Source organism: Oryx dammah, unplaced genomic scaffold (assembly GCF_014754425.2).
Source record: "Oryx dammah isolate SB20612 unplaced genomic scaffold, SCBI_Odam_1.1 HiC_scaffold_27, whole genome shotgun sequence".
NCBI classification, from domain to species: domain Eukaryota; kingdom Metazoa; phylum Chordata; class Mammalia; order Artiodactyla; family Bovidae; genus Oryx; species Oryx dammah.
In genome coordinates this window covers 99,616,309-99,631,938 of record NW_024070211.1, presented here as the reverse complement: position 1 = coordinate 99,631,938, position 15,630 = coordinate 99,616,309, and the positions used below count along the sequence as shown (strand labels likewise).

Below are 15,630 nucleotides of genomic sequence, written 5' to 3'. Positions count from 1 at the left end.
ATTACAATAATAACAACCTGCATTTACTGAGGTCCTCCCATGCGGAGGTAGTGTGCGATATACTCTGCATGAGCTATTTAATGAAATACTCTTAACAGCCCTATGAGGTCAGGGGCATATATATTCCCAGTTCAAAGAGGAAAGGCAAGACTCACAGAGATCAGGAAATTTGCCCAGAGTTACAAGGCTGGTCTGTGACGGGTCTACCTGATTCCACAGCTCTTAACGCCCAGTCAGGCAGTCTACCCACCTATCTTAGGTGCATGAACTGAGGCCCAGAGGGCTATGGTACAGCCAGTAAATTGCAGAGCTGGCTATATTTGAACGTACATATTAGATAGAAGCTAAACTATAGAACAATTATAGTGAAATAATTATCCTTTTGTGAAAACTTAATGGAACTTTGGGCTGGCTAGTTAGTAGATTATAACAGAAATTAAGGTTAACGTTTTACCCAGGCATGAAAAGGTGAATAGGAGAGTTGGAGAGAATGTTAATAATTATCAGAGTCTACATCGAATTGGCGAGAGGTAGATTTGATCTTGAATGACTATTACTAATAACCACACAGACAAGGGCTTCATTAGGAAAACAAATTTCCTGATCTAAATGAAATCTCCCTAAAACCATTTATTCTCTGCCTCCACCCCCTTCTCTTTTGCTCTGATGTATGGTGATCAAAGCAATTTTCTGACAACTAATTCAACTCCTCAAATATATGGTTATAAATAACACTATCAATTATTAAATGAAATATAGCTTCCATTAATACATTGACAATTTTTTTTAACAGTTTCTTAAGTGATTTTGATTACTGTAAATCAGTTCTTCTTGACCTGAGCAACTTTAGAAAAGCCAAAAGAACTTTTATCAAAGTGAAGCATTGTTCTCACGTACCAATACATAAGAAGCTTCATTCTACACTGTTTGAAATCTCTAGAAGGCTCTGCCTGTGTTCCCTATGCCCCTGCCACAGGACATGCCTGGCCCTAAACCATAGTTGTTTCAAGGGAACCTGATAATATCCCTTTAGATGGACAGGAAGTAAGATGTTTAAGAGCAGAGCCTAGTGAACAGGAGAACAAAAGAACTCTTGGACCTGCCCAGACGGTTGGAGCTAAGTAACCCAGCAACCACGATGAGCCTGGGTAAGCAGCACCCACCAGTGTGTTTAATCAACATCAAACATTTACTGAACTTCGACGATGTGCTCAGGACACTCTGAACTTACACTGAAGAAATCAAATGTGATTTCCATCTTCAAAAAACCTGTGGGAAGACGTATTCATAGGTATTGCGTGATAGGTGCCTTCCAGGCTGACAACTTGAAGTAAAGCCACGTAGTGAGTAGAGAGATACCACATAAGCCCCATCTGGGCCCAGGCAGCTTGTCCACAGGAAACTCATCCAGATCCTTTCTTCTGGCTCCCTGGGCCTGGAGGCTCAGGAGTGTATCACGAAATGCCTACTCACTCCACGCCCCCAGTGGCCTGCGTGGTCTCTGTCCCGTGCCCTTGTATCTTCTCCTGTGGCTAGGTGAGGGACCTCAGCTGGTGTCCTGGGCATCTGTGTGCTGCTGCCAGTCCCACGCAACAAGGACTCTCTCAGGAGGGGGCTGACCCCAGAGTAAATGTCCCTGTCTTTCTACTTCTGATGGGCCCAGCACGGAAAACAAATGTGGGGAAGCATTTTTACTCACAAGCACTGGGTCTCCTATCAAAACACAAAGAAGCCCTTGAATTCTATCCTTTGGGTGTCCTGCAGAAATTTGATGGGGAAAGTGTTAATTTCAGTGGCTCTTGATTGAGCTGCCATATTACTAACATTCAGGCACTTGTCTGAAAAAAAAAAAGTCCCCATACCCCTGGGCACCCAGTGTGTCTCTCCTGTAGCCCTGAGTGTTGTTAGCAGTCCTCTCCCTGCAGCTGTGGCGAGCTCCTTTTCTATCAGTGCTGTTCCCCAGTGGATCGACAAGCAGCCCTCGTTACTGGGCAGGGGAGGGGGGCAATCCAGTCTTAGAGCAGAGGTTTGCCATTAGCTCCAGCAAGTCCATGTATGCCTCCCAGGAAACTCCTTTGATGTGTACAAACCAGGCCCTTGTTGTGGACCCTGCCCATTCAACTTCAGACCTGTTTGAGATGCAATAGCTGTTGGTGTGACATGTCACAGCTCAGACATGCACATTGGGATCCCCCTGACACTAGCTAATTGTATATGAAGAGTCTCTACTATATCTTCTACTTTGCTGTTTCAGATAAAGGAATCTTCATTATCCAAAGTGAGAACCTCGAGAAATGTATTCAAGCCAGCAAATCTACACTGACCCTGGAGAACTGCAAACCACCCAACAAGTACATGCTGTGGAAGTGGGTTTCAAACCACCGCCTATTTAACATTGGAGGCAGTGGCTGCCTGGGCCTGAATGTGTCTAGTCCAGAACAGCCACTGAGCATATATGAGTGTGATTCCACCCACGTTTCCTTGAAGTGGCGCTGTAACAAGAAGACGATCACAGGCCCACTCCAGTACATGGTCCAGGCGAAGCAGGACAACACGTTTGTGGCCTCAAGGAAATATCTCCATAAGTGGGTTTCCTATATGTCCGGTGGTGGAGGCATTTGTGACTATCTGCACAAAGGTAAAAAATAATTTCAACCAAAGTACACATGAAATGATATATTTAGAAAGGTTGCCCATAAATAAAGATTTGTAAAATATATGAAAGAGGTACACAGCACCTGGGACCTCAAGGGACTTCTGCTAAATAGGTTTGAGTTGCTTACATGCTTATTGTAAAAAGATTGCCAGAGTCTTAGAACAGATTTGCTAAATTCTGCTAAAGAAGCAGAACTTTGAATTTAAAGGTATTAGGGGAGAAAACACTTAAATAACTTTGGGAATCAGTGGAAAGGAGAAAGAACAGAAAGATGAGGGAGAGAGAAAATCAAAGTAGAAGGAAAAGATTTCTGAAGTTAAAAGCCTTGTCAGGATAAATATAATAAAAGCATCTCAGGCCAACATTTCTTTTATTGTAGAAAGTCAGTTCCATGTATGAAGCATATGTACAGGGCATCTCAGTGTCTCCTAAGACCAGGCTGCCATCTGTGTGGTGGGCATGTTACAAGGCATTAAAGGCAGACTGTTGTCAGACGTTATTTGCTGTGTGTCAGGGGGTGGGAGGGGTTTCCTGGGTGGCTCAGTGGTAGTGAATCCACATGTTAACACAGGAGATGCAAGAGACACAGGTTTGATCCCTGGGTTGGGAAGATCCTCTGGAGAAGGAAATGGCAACCCACTCCAGTACTCTTGCCTGGAAATCCCGTGGACAGAGGAGCCTGGCAGGCTACATACGGTCCATGGGGTCGCAAAGAGTCAGATACCACTGAGTGACTAAACAACATCGACAACAAACAAGGGAGGAAGAAAGCATGGTTTTGGTGGCAGGTAAGTGGAGGTGTTTTCATTTTCCATAGTTCTGTGATATCTGGGATTTTAAAACAGACAAAGAAAGCAGCTTAGTTCTGAAATTCTGAAACCTCAAACCTGTTTGTCAGGTTTTGTTATGTGGCTCTGTTCAGTCATTCATCCATCCATTCACCAGCCTTCACACACTCATGGAACATGGACTGTTTCTGGGCTGGCATCTGATTTACAAAGGCCAGTGAGACTGGAATGGTCTCTGCCCTTCTGGTACTTTGTAGAATAATGCCTCAATAAGAGCTTTGATTTCTAAAAACTGTAGGAAGCAGAGAAAGGAGCTCCTAAAATCTAAAACAAGACTTCCTCCTGTTCCTACAAGAAATGAGTAAAGAGACACAGAGACAAGAGTAAGCCATTTTTCAGGACTCACTAAAATAAAGCAAGTGCTGCAAACCAGCACTCTGAATAATCTCCAGTTCTAAGGAAGAATTTGGCTTTTTGCTTCATGTGAACTTTTCAGCCATATACCCACACTCACAATGCATGCAGGGGAAGACTAGGTAGAAGGCAGAGGATGTGTCCTGAAATAGCAGCAGTTTCCAAACAGCTCAAACCTCTAGGGCTAGCGATATGGGGTGAGCTCAGGCTAGCGCCATGCCCCAAACTGTATCACCCACCCCCACCCCTCCCAATTGTGAGAGAGGGTGGGAATCTCTAAGTCAGCCCTTTCACTCCAGGACCCACTGACTTAATTGACAGTGCCCTGATCCCCTTCTCATGGTAAAGAACCTCCTTTGAATCAGTTCTAATGAGGTAGATGAAACTGGAGCCTATTATACAGAGTGAAGTAAGTCAGAAAGAAAAACAGCAATACAGTATATTGACTCATATATATGGAATTTAGAAAGACGGTAACGATGACCCTGTATGCGAGACAACAAAAGAGACACAGATATAAATAAAGAACAGACTTTTGGACTCTGTGGGAGAAGGCAAGAGTGGGATGATTGGAGAGAATAGCACTGAAACATGTGTATTACCATATGCGAAATAGATCACCAGCCCAAGTTCAGTGCATGAAACAGGGCACTCAAAGCCGGTGCTTTGGGACAACCCTGAGGGACGGGATGGGTTCAGGATGGAGGACACATGTATACCCATGGCTGATTCATGTCAATGTATGGCAGAAACCACCACAATATTGTAAAGTAATTAGCCTCCAATTAAAATAAATAAATTAATTTTTAAGAAAAGAAATATTTAAAAAAATTAAGGAAACAAGTCAAATGCCAAAAAAAAAAAAAAAGAGAGAGAGAAAGAACCTGCCTGCCAATGCAGGGGACATAAGAGACGTGAGTTGAATCCCTGGGTCGGGAAGATCCCCTGGAGGGTGGCGTAGTAACCCACGCCAGTATTCTTGGCGGGAGACTCCCATGGACAGAGGACCCTGGAAGGCTACAGTCTATGAGTCGCAAAGAGTTGGACATGACTGAAGCAACCAAGCACACACACACTGACCCCTTTCACTATAGAAAGTCCCAGTTGATTCATGAAAAGTTGTTGCCTTCTGCTTAAGGCCAGGGATGACCAATGATGATTGGAATACTCTGAGAAAGCAGCCAGCAGGCCGCTCAGCATGGCCATCTCTCCTAGACCCCCTCCCTGGGGGCCAATAGCTGGGCATCCACTTTGCCCTCTCTCTGTGTACAATCTGTTTGCCACACTGCACCATGTGTGTCTTTAAAAATGGAAATCCGATCATGTGATTTCCCATTCAGTACCCTCTGATGACTGCCCATTGCCTTCAGAGTAGAAGCCGAAGTCCACGCTGTGGCAGAGCCGGCCCTCTGTGAGCCGGCACGCCAGTGCCTCCCTGGTTCCCTGCCCATCTGGCTTCCCTGCCCTCCCCTGTTGACCCCACATGGTTCTTGCAGGTCCCGCATTCCTGCTGTTCCTTCTGCCAAAGCAACTCTTGTCCAGAGGGCTGACCCTCACTTTCCCAAATTCTTATTCAGAGAGGCCTTCACTGACCATTTAATCAAAAATAGTGCCCCTTCAACCCTCACTTGGAGAAGGGAATGGCAACCCACTCCTGTATTCTTGCCTGGAGAATTCCATGGACAGAGGAGCCTGGCAACCTACAGTCCATGGGGTTGCAAAGAGTCGGACATGACTTAGTGGCTAAACCACACCCCCACCACGTACACCCAGTCATTCTGTTCTTATCCTATTTTATTTTTCTTCATGGTTACTTCTCACTACTTGAAATTACAAGTTTATCTATATGTTTGCTTTCTCTTTTTTTTCCCCCCACTCAAACAGATGCTCCATATGAAAGGGAAATTTACTCATTTGGTCACTATTACATCATAATACCCAGTTCTGAACACATTAAATGCTCAACAGATATCTGTTGAGTGAATAAATTATAAATACTTATGAGACTCGAGATTCAGATGCTGCTGACTGATATACTTGGGGACTGGAAGATATTTTAAAGTGAAATCTTCAACTGTATTCAGTATCTTGTAATAGCTTATACTGGAAAAAGATCTGAAGCTATATACCTGAAACTGACGATACTAAAAAGCAATTATACTTAAATACAAATAATAATAATAAATACTTTTTTTCTTCTTATCCATTCACAAATATGTATGCTACTGAAGCAGTGTTGGTCAGTCAGTCATGTCTGACTCTTTGCAACCCCATGGATTGTAGCCCGCCAGGCTCCTCTGTCCATGGGATTCTCCAGGCAAAGATACTGGAGTGAGTTGCCATTCCCTTCTTCAGAAGGGATCTTCCTGACCCACGGATCAAACCTGGGTCTCCTGCATTACAGAAGGATTCTTTACCGCCTGAGCCACCACGGAAACACTGAAACAGTGCACCACAGTAAACAAACAAGGAGATAACTATACAAAACAAACCACTTATCAGCGTTACCCTGAACACAGCACTCAGCCTTGTATTTTTCCACACACTAGACGTTGAGGTCTTCAGGGTTAACCGGGGTAAAGTGAGGGCCTTGCCCAGTGTAGATTTTCGGTCAATAAAAAATGCATTCGCACAATGACAGTTTCCAAAGATAAAGTTGCCGTACTACTTATTTGACTTTGTCCTCTTTTTTCTCTTAGATTTGTACACAATCAAAGGGAATGCCCACGGGACTCCATGCATGTTCCCCTTCCAGTACAATCAGCAGTGGCATCACGAATGTACTCGGGAAGGGCGGGAAGACAACTTACTGTGGTGTGCCACTACCAGCCGATACGAAAGAGACGAGAAGTGGGGATTTTGCCCAGATCCTAGTAAGAATAAAGTCTAGTCTTCCCTATATGTCACGAATGAATCAAGGATGATTAGAAAGTTATTATATCCAAAGAAAAGCACTGAGATTGATCTACTGAAGTCTGAATAAGCTTGCTCAATCCATTTAACCAGATTTTGATTTTGTTTGTTTTTGCCTTGAAAAGACAATTCTGATGTATATTGCTTTTCCTCCCCTAAGTTCAAAGATATTAATTAGTCGTTCCTCACTAAGTTCAGTGCATAAATATGCTTTAACTGGAATCAAATTTTAATACTCTGTGATCTCATTAATCCCAGCTTCCAGGCAGGATATTTCAAAACAAAACTGAATGCATATACAGTTTTGTTATCCTTCCAGTCCACTCCTTCTTATGAACTCCTTTACCTATCCTTGTCCTGATTGCTTGTCCTGCTCATTGTCAAGTCCAAACATCAGCTGGCCCCTGATGATCTTTTTAAAATCACAGTTGCCCTCCCAGTATTTCTCAATAGTGAGTTGTCTTGATTCCCTTTCCTTATTACTCAGTTTCTAGCTATAAATTTAAAATCTTTTTCTCTACTTAACCTGATTTTCAAGGTGCAGTAATAGCTTCAATGTTCTAAATATTTTGTCAGTAAGTACTTTATTATCTTACTGTATTTCCTTTAGCTTAAAAGTTGCCAATGGTTCTTAAGTACTGGGGAATGTTTATATATATCTTCTATTTTCTTTCTTATTTATTGATTTTCGGCTCTGCTGAGTCTTCGTTGCTGCAAGGACTTTTCTCTTTTTCACTCTCTCTTTCACTTTCATCAAGAAGCTCTTTAGTTCTTCTTCGCTTTCTGCCATAAGGATGGTGTCATCTGCATATCTGAGGTTATTGATACTTCTGGCAATCTTGATTCCAGCTTGTGCTTCATCTAGCCCAGCATTTCGCATGATGTTATCTGCATATAAATAAGCAGAGTGACAATATACAGCCTTGACGTACTCCTTTCCTGATTTAGAACCAGTATGTTGTTCCCTGTCCAGTTCTGTTGCTTCTTGACCTGCATACTGATTTCTCTGGAGGCAGACAAGGTGGTCTGGTATTCCCATCTCTTGAAGAATTTTCCACAGTTTGTTGTGATCCACACAGGCAAAGGCTTTGGCGTAGTTAATAAAGCAGAAGTAGATGTTTTTCTGGAACTCTCTTGCTTTTTAGATGATTCAATGGATATTGACAATTTGACCTCTGGTTCCACTGCCTTTTCTAAATCCAGCTTGAACATCTAGAAGTTTACGGTTCACGTACTGTTGAAGCCTGGCTTGGAGAATTTTGAGCATTACTTTGCTAGTGTGTGAGATGAGTGCAATTGAGCGGTATTTTGAACATTCTTTGGCATTGCCTTTCATTGGCATTGGAATGAAAACTGACCTTTTCCATTCCTGTGGCCACTGCTGCATTTTCCAAATTTGCTGGCATATTGAGTGCAACACTTTCACAGCAACATCTTTTAGGATTTGAAATAGCTCAGCTGGAATTCCATCACCTCCACTAGCTTTGTTCGTAGTGATGCTCCCTAAGGCCCACTTGACTTCACATTCCAGGATGTCTGGCTCTAGGTGAGTGATCACATCATCATGGTTATCTGGGTTATGAAGGTCTTTTTTGTACAGTTCTTCTGTGTATTCTTGCCACCTCTTCTTAATACCTTCTGCTTCTGTTAAGTCCATACAATTTCTGTCCTTTATTGTGCCTATTGTGCATGAAATATTCCCTTGGTATCTCTAATTTTCTTGAAGAGATTTCTAGTCTTTCTCATTCTATTGTTTTCCTCTATTTCTTTGCATTGATCACTGAGGAAGGCTTTCTAATCTCTCCTTGCTGTTCTTTGGAACTCTGTATTCAAATGGGTATATCTTTCCTTTTCTCCTTTGCCTTTAGCTTCTCTTCTTTTCTCAGCTATTTGTAAGGCCCCCTCAGACAACCATTTTGCCTTTTTGCATTTCTTTTCTTGGGAATGATCTTGATCACTGTCTCCTGTACAATGTCACGAACCTCCATCCATAGTTCTTCAGGTACTCTGTCTATCAGATCTAATCTCTTGAATATATTTGTCACTTCCACTGTATAATCATAAGGAATTTTATTTAGGTCATACCTGAATGGTCTAGTAATTTTCCCTACTTTCTTCAATTTAAGTCTGAATTTTGCAATAAGGAGTTCATGATCTGAGCCACAGACAAGTCAGCTTGTTTTTTGCTGACTGTATAGAGCTTCTCCATCTTTGGCGGCAAAGAATATAATCGATCTGATTTTGGTATTGATCATCTGGTGATGTCCATGTACATAGTCTTCTCTTATGTTGTTGGAATAGGGTGCTTGCTATGACCAGTGTGTTCTCTTGGCAAAACTCTGTTAGCCTTTGCCCAACTTCATTTTGTACACCAAGGCCAAATTTCCCTGTTACTCCAGGTATTTCTTGACTTCCTACTTTTGCATTCCAGTCCCCTATAATGAAAATGACATCTTTTTTGGGTGTTAGTTCTAGAAGCTCTTGTAGGTGTTCATAGAACCGTTCAACTTCAGCTTCTTCAGCATTACTGGTTGGGGCATAGACTTGGATTACTGTGATATTGAATAGTTTGCCTTGGAAATGAAGAGATCATTCATCATTTTTGAGATTGCATCCAAGCACTGCATTTCAGACTCTTTTGTTGACTATGACGGCTACTCCATTTCTTCTAAGGGATTCTTGCCCACAATAGTAGATATAATGGTCATCTGAGTTAAATTCACCCATTCTAGTCCATTTTAGTTTACTGATTCCTAACATGTTGACATTCACTCTCGCCATCTCCTGTTTGACCACGTCCAATTTACCTTGATTCATGGTGTTGGAGAAGACTTTTGACAGTCCCTTGGACTGCAAGGAGATCCAACCAGTCCATCCTAAGGGAGATCAGTCCTGGGTGTTCATTGAAAGAACTGATGTTGAAGCTGAAATTCCAATACTTTGGCCACCTCATGCGAAGAGCTGACTCATTTGAAAAGACCCTGATGCTGAGAAAGATTGAGGGCAGGAGGAGATGGTGACAACAGAGGATGAGATGGTTGGATGGGATCACCGACTCCATGGACATGAGTTTAGGTAAACCCCGGGAGTTGGTGATGGACAGGGAGGCCTGGCGTGCTGCAGTTCATGGGGTCGCAAAGAGTCGGACACGACTGAGTGACTGAAATGAACTGAACTGATGGACCTAACATTCCAGATTCCTATGCAATATTGTTCTTTACAGCATTGGACTTTACTTCCATCACCAGTCACATCCACAACTGGGTGTTGTTTTCGCTTTGGCTCCATCTCTTCATTTTTTCTGGAGTTATTTCTCCACTCTTCTCCAGTAGCATATTGGGCACCTACCAACCTGGGGAGTTCATCTTTCAGTGTCCTATTTTTTTGCCTTTTTGTAACTGTTCATGGTGTTCTCAAGTCAAGAATCCTAACGTGGTCTGCCATTTCCTTCTCCAGTGGACCACGTCTTGTCAGAACTCTCCACCATGACCTGTCTGTCTTGGGTGGCCCTGCATGGCATGGCTCACAGTTTCACTGAGTTAGACAAGGCTGTGGTCCATGTGATCAGTTTCATTAGATAATGCATCTAAGCTACTTATCATAGTACCTGGTGCTCACCAGGATCACCACCACCATCATGTCACCATTAGGTCTAACATCCTCTCAACATGTGCTTCTGAATCAACGATCCTTCCTCTTTATCGTCTTTGTCACCAGCACTAAATTAAGCATAGTGTTAGGACCTAGATCCCTCTCTCCAAAGAACTTGGCCCAGATGGAATACAGGACAGACAGATTTGTTCCATGCCTGGAAATGCAGACTACATTTGATAGGACGCTGTAGAATCATGTAGTTTAAAATGTAGATCCTTGTCCAGTCCTGGAGATGCAATGAGCATTTGCATTTTTGACAAATGGCCCAGGTGATCCTGTGGCCGATAATTCTTCATCAGACAATTCATAACATGCGAGTAATTCCACATAACATCTATATACAGGGGTGATATTAAGACATTTAGCAACCAGTTTGGTATGGGCTATTGGCCAATTCAAGTGGAGACCTTAATGTGGAGGCTTGGAGCCCTGGACACCCACTACTGGTATTAGCCCCTTATCTGCTGTAATGTGAGGGGATGCTGAGGCAGCAAGAAGCACTGGATGAGCTCAGGAGAGCAGCTCTTCACCAATCAGCATGGAAGTATTTCATTATTTATTAACCGTCAGATCACTAGCCTTCTCTATCTGAATCTGAATGTCTGTGTGGAGGAATATGTGCATGTAATCCCTATACTCCTTAGATCCTTGAGTCTGATGTCACATTTTTTACATCATCTTCTCTTTCCATTTCCATCTCCAATAGATGTCATTATTAAAAGTAAATAAACAGAGCCCTGGTTTGAGTTTCCTGAGTCATACAGCAAATTCCCACTGGCTATCTATTTTAGATATGTTACTGTATCTGTTTCTATGCTACTCTCTCCATTAGTGGGAAGAAGGCTCAAGAGGGAGGGATATATGTATACATATGACGGATCTATGTTGATGTATGGCAGAAACCAGCACAATATTGTAACTCAAACATCTTACAATAAAAATTTTTTAGGGAAGTAAATAAGCAAATATTAATAAAAGTAAGATGTATTTCACATAGCCCTAATACTATTTTTTAAACTATACTAGTCTCCTTGATGGAGAAGGAAATGGCACCCCACTGCAGTACTCTTGCCTGGAAAATCCCATGGACAGAGGAGCGTGGTAGGCTGCAGTCCATGGGGTCGCTAAGAGTTGGACACGACTGAGTGACTTCACTTTCACTTCTCACTTGCATGCATTGGAGAAGGAAATGGCAACCCACTCCAGTGTTCTTGCCTGGAGTCTCCCAGGGACAGAGGAGCCTGGTGAGCTGCCGTCTATAAGGTCACACAGAGTCGGATACAACTGATGCGACTTAGCAGCAGCAGCAGTCTCCTTGAGATTCTCCAAAGAGCACTGTCACCATCCTCTGTCACTTTTAGCCAATTATGGTTTCCCATGTGGAAGCCTGGGTTTAGTGGTGCCCAGGGCTTTTAGATCCTTGGACTATCTATTTGTTCAGCTTCCTACAGTTCAGAAACATCCTCGACAGCCTGCCAGATTCCAACTCTCTCGCCCTTTACAAAACCAGCAGAGAGAATGTTTATTTGTACAGCGCTAAATTACAGTTCCAATTTTCTTCCTTTCTTTTACTTTTGGTTCCTGGTGGCCAACGTAACTCAAAATAATGTGCCAGAGACTGGAATCTGAGCATGCTGATTGCTTTTTCCACGGGGTCAGAAAGTGGACAGGACAGAGAGATTAAAGCAAAGATTCATACTACTGTATCTCATCTTTCTTATTCAGAAATTTTTTACTATCTCAATGTAAAATAATGCCTTTATTTTTAAAAAGTTGATTGTAAGTGAACATAGTGTAAATTTAGTCCCAATAAACACATCCTAAAACACATGAGCAGGGAGGGATGTGATAAAATTTCTGTTGCTATAGATCTTCAGGAACAAGGATGACATAAAGGAATCTCTCTGGTTTTATTTAGAGGTGATTCTGAGTCATACTGTATCTGTCCTGATTGTATATCTTACACAGCTGGAGAGTCAGGCTTAGTTAGTTTGAGATATTTTTAGGATACCAGCCTTTGGGTGAAGGCTTCCCCCAGTGGCTCAGCATTAAAGAATCTGCCTGCAGTGCAGGAGACACAGGAAACACGAGTTTGATCCCTGGGTCAGGAAGATCCCCTGGAGGAGGAAATGGCGACCCACTCCAGTATTCTTGTCTGGAAAATCCCATGGATGGAGGAGCCTGGCAGGCTCATTGCTCTGCAACCTCATTCACCTGGTACAGTTTTTATCAGTAATTTGAATCATAGAGCAGATTGGTACCAATTTAGATGTAAGACTTCCAACCTCTGCTTCGTCAGCAGTGTTATTATATCTCTCTTCTCAAGCTTCTATCTCACTCCCCAAAGGGCCATATAAATCTTTTTTCTCCCCTGACTTTCTAACCTTGCCCTACCTTCTCCTTCCAAACTCTTAAGGGGCAATTTCGAAGAAAATAGGATCCCTCAGAGGGGAAGTTTTGACAACTTCCTGCTCACAGGCCTGCTCTTTAAGCCTACCGTGGTTTGGATCCATCTCTATTTTCTCCCTCCCAAGCAATAGTGGTCATCCTCCTACTGAGGGTGAATCTCCCCACCTGGACTCTGGAGCCTCCCATCCAATCTTCTCCAACTTTATCTCAGTGTTTCTCAAAGCATGGTCCCTGTTCCAGATTGGAAAGGGAGATGTAACACTATCTCTCTTTGCAGATATCATGATCTTGGATGTATAAAATTCCAAAGAATCCACTAAAAAACTACTATAACCAATAAACTCATTCACAGGATACAAGAGCTGTATACAAAAGTCAACTGTACTTTAATACATAGCAATAAACAATCCATAAATTAGATTAAGAAAACAAATCAAAAAAAGAGAGAGAAGTCCATTTATCCTAACATCCAAAATAATAAAATACTTAGGAAAAATTTAACAAATGACATGAAAAACTTACATCTAAAAACTACAAAACATTGAAAGAAATTAAAGAAAATTAAATAAATGGAAAGACATCCCATGTTCATGTGATCAGAAGGCTTTTTATTGGTAAGATGGCACTACTACAGCAATCTCTATCAAATCCTAGCTGACTCCTTTGCAGAAATTGACACTCTCTTCCTAAAATTTATATGGAAATTCAAAGGACCTAGAGGAGCCAAAATAATCATGAAAAAGAAGAAAAAAAGTTGGAGGACTTAGATTTCTCAATTTCAAAACTTATGGAAAGCAACACTAATCAAGACAATTGTCAAAATGGAATAAAACTGAGAGACCCACACTTATGATTAATTGATTTCTGACAAGGATCCCAAGACAATTCAATGGGGAGAGAATAGTCTTTTCAAAAAATGGTACAGGGAAACTGGATATTCACATTCAAAAGAATAAAATTGAACTTGTCTATCACCATATAAAAAACTAACTCAAGATAGATTTTGAAAACTTATATGGAAGAGATAAGACTATAAAACTGTTAGAAGAATTGGTCAGTCAGTTAGAAGAATTGGTCAGTCAGTTCAGTCATGTCTGACTCTTTACGACCCCATGGACTGCAGCACGCTAGGCTTCCCTGTCCATCACCAACTCCCTGAGCTTACTAAAACTCATTCTTCTTAGAAGAATACATAGGGGAAAATTTTCATGAATTCTTAGATATGACATCAAAATGAAAGCAACAAAAGAAAAAAATAGATAAACTGAACTTCAGCAAAATTAAAAATTCTGTATTTCAAAGGACACAATCAAGAATGTGAAAAGACAACCCACAAAATAGGATAAAATATTTGCAAATCAGATATTTAATAAAGGACCTATATCTAGAATATATAAAGAAAGCTTATAACTCAATAAAAAGACAAAGTCCCAATTTTAAAATGGGGAAAAATTGTCTGAATAGACATTTCTTAAAAAAAAAAAAAAAAAGATTGACAAATGGCCAATAACCAATGAAAAGCACTCAGTATCATCAGCCATTAGGGAAATTAAAACAAAAACCACAGTGAGATACCACTTTACATCTCACAGGATGGCTACAATCAAAAAGACAGACTAAAAGAACAAGTGCTGATAAGAATGTAAAGAAATTGGAACTTTGATACACTGCTGGAAGGATTGTAAAAGGATACAGCTGCTTTGGAAAACAGTCTATAAAGGGTAAATATTGGGTTACCATATGACCTGCAATTCTCCTAGCTAATTATCCAGGAGAAATGAAAACACATGCCCACACAAAAACTTGCACACAAATGCTTATAACAACATTATTTATAATAGCCAAAAAATAGACACAACCCAATGTCTATCTACTGATGAATACATTAATAACACATAGTATACCCATACAATGGGATATTATTGGGCCATATAAAGAAATGAACTACTCGTACATGCTACAGCATGGATGGCCCTTGGACACATTATGCTAAGAACCCAGTCACAAAAAGACCACACAGTATAATTCCATTTATGTGAAATTTTCAGAATAAACCAATCTATAGAGACAGAAACTAGTTTAGTGGTTGTCTCGGGCTAGGAGTAGGGGTGAGGACTGAGGGAAAAGTGGGGAGTGATTGCTAATGGATACTGGGTTTCTACAAAAGTGTTCTAAACTTGATTGTGGTGATGGCTGCACAATGCTTTGAATATACTAAAAACCATTGAACTATATACTTTAAATGGCATGTTAATTGTATCTCAGCAAAACTATTTTTTTTTTAAGAGTAAATGGGAGATGAGAAATTGGAGACAGCATATGTATGAAACTATGTGATTAACAGGGGTAGAGAAAGGCAGAGACTGGGATGGGGCAGCCAAGGGAAGGAGTTTTTTTGTTTCTTGTTTGTTAAGAGTGACAGACACTAAGTCGTCTTTGAGTGCATCTGGAAATGATCAAAGAGAAACAGGTTGAAGGTGCAGGAAAGTGAAACAATTGGTGAAATAAACATGGTCTCTCAGAAGGTAGAAGGAAGTAGGGTCCAGGTCCTGGATGGATGGACTAGCCTTTTATGGATGTAAAAACAGCTTCTCTGTAGGAGAGAAGAAAGAGAGCATAGTACAGGTCCAAGAAGGTTGACGGATTAAGTGATGGGGAATATGAGGAGTAACCAGTCCAGAGCTGTGGACTTGGAAGAAGGCATGAGAAGTTTGGACAACAGGAAAGGTGTGAAATGAACACAGTGGCTGCTGGGAGAGCAAGCTTACTTGAGAAAACTGGTCACGTCTCCAGGAA

At 41.5% G+C, this 15,630-nt stretch overlaps 1 protein-coding gene across 1 annotated transcript in view; it reads left to right on the top strand.

Annotated features, from left to right (window-relative positions):
* PLA2R1 (phospholipase A2 receptor 1) overlaps window positions 1-15,630 on the top strand; it is a 125,459-nt gene that overhangs the window by 16,546 nt on the left and 93,283 nt on the right. The window contains exons 2-3 of the mRNA XM_040229192.1: window positions 2,255-2,638; window positions 6,558-6,731. Coding sequence (XP_040085126.1) covers window positions 2,255-2,638; window positions 6,558-6,731 — 558 coding nt within the window. The remainder of the gene's footprint in view (window positions 1-2,254; window positions 2,639-6,557; window positions 6,732-15,630) is intronic.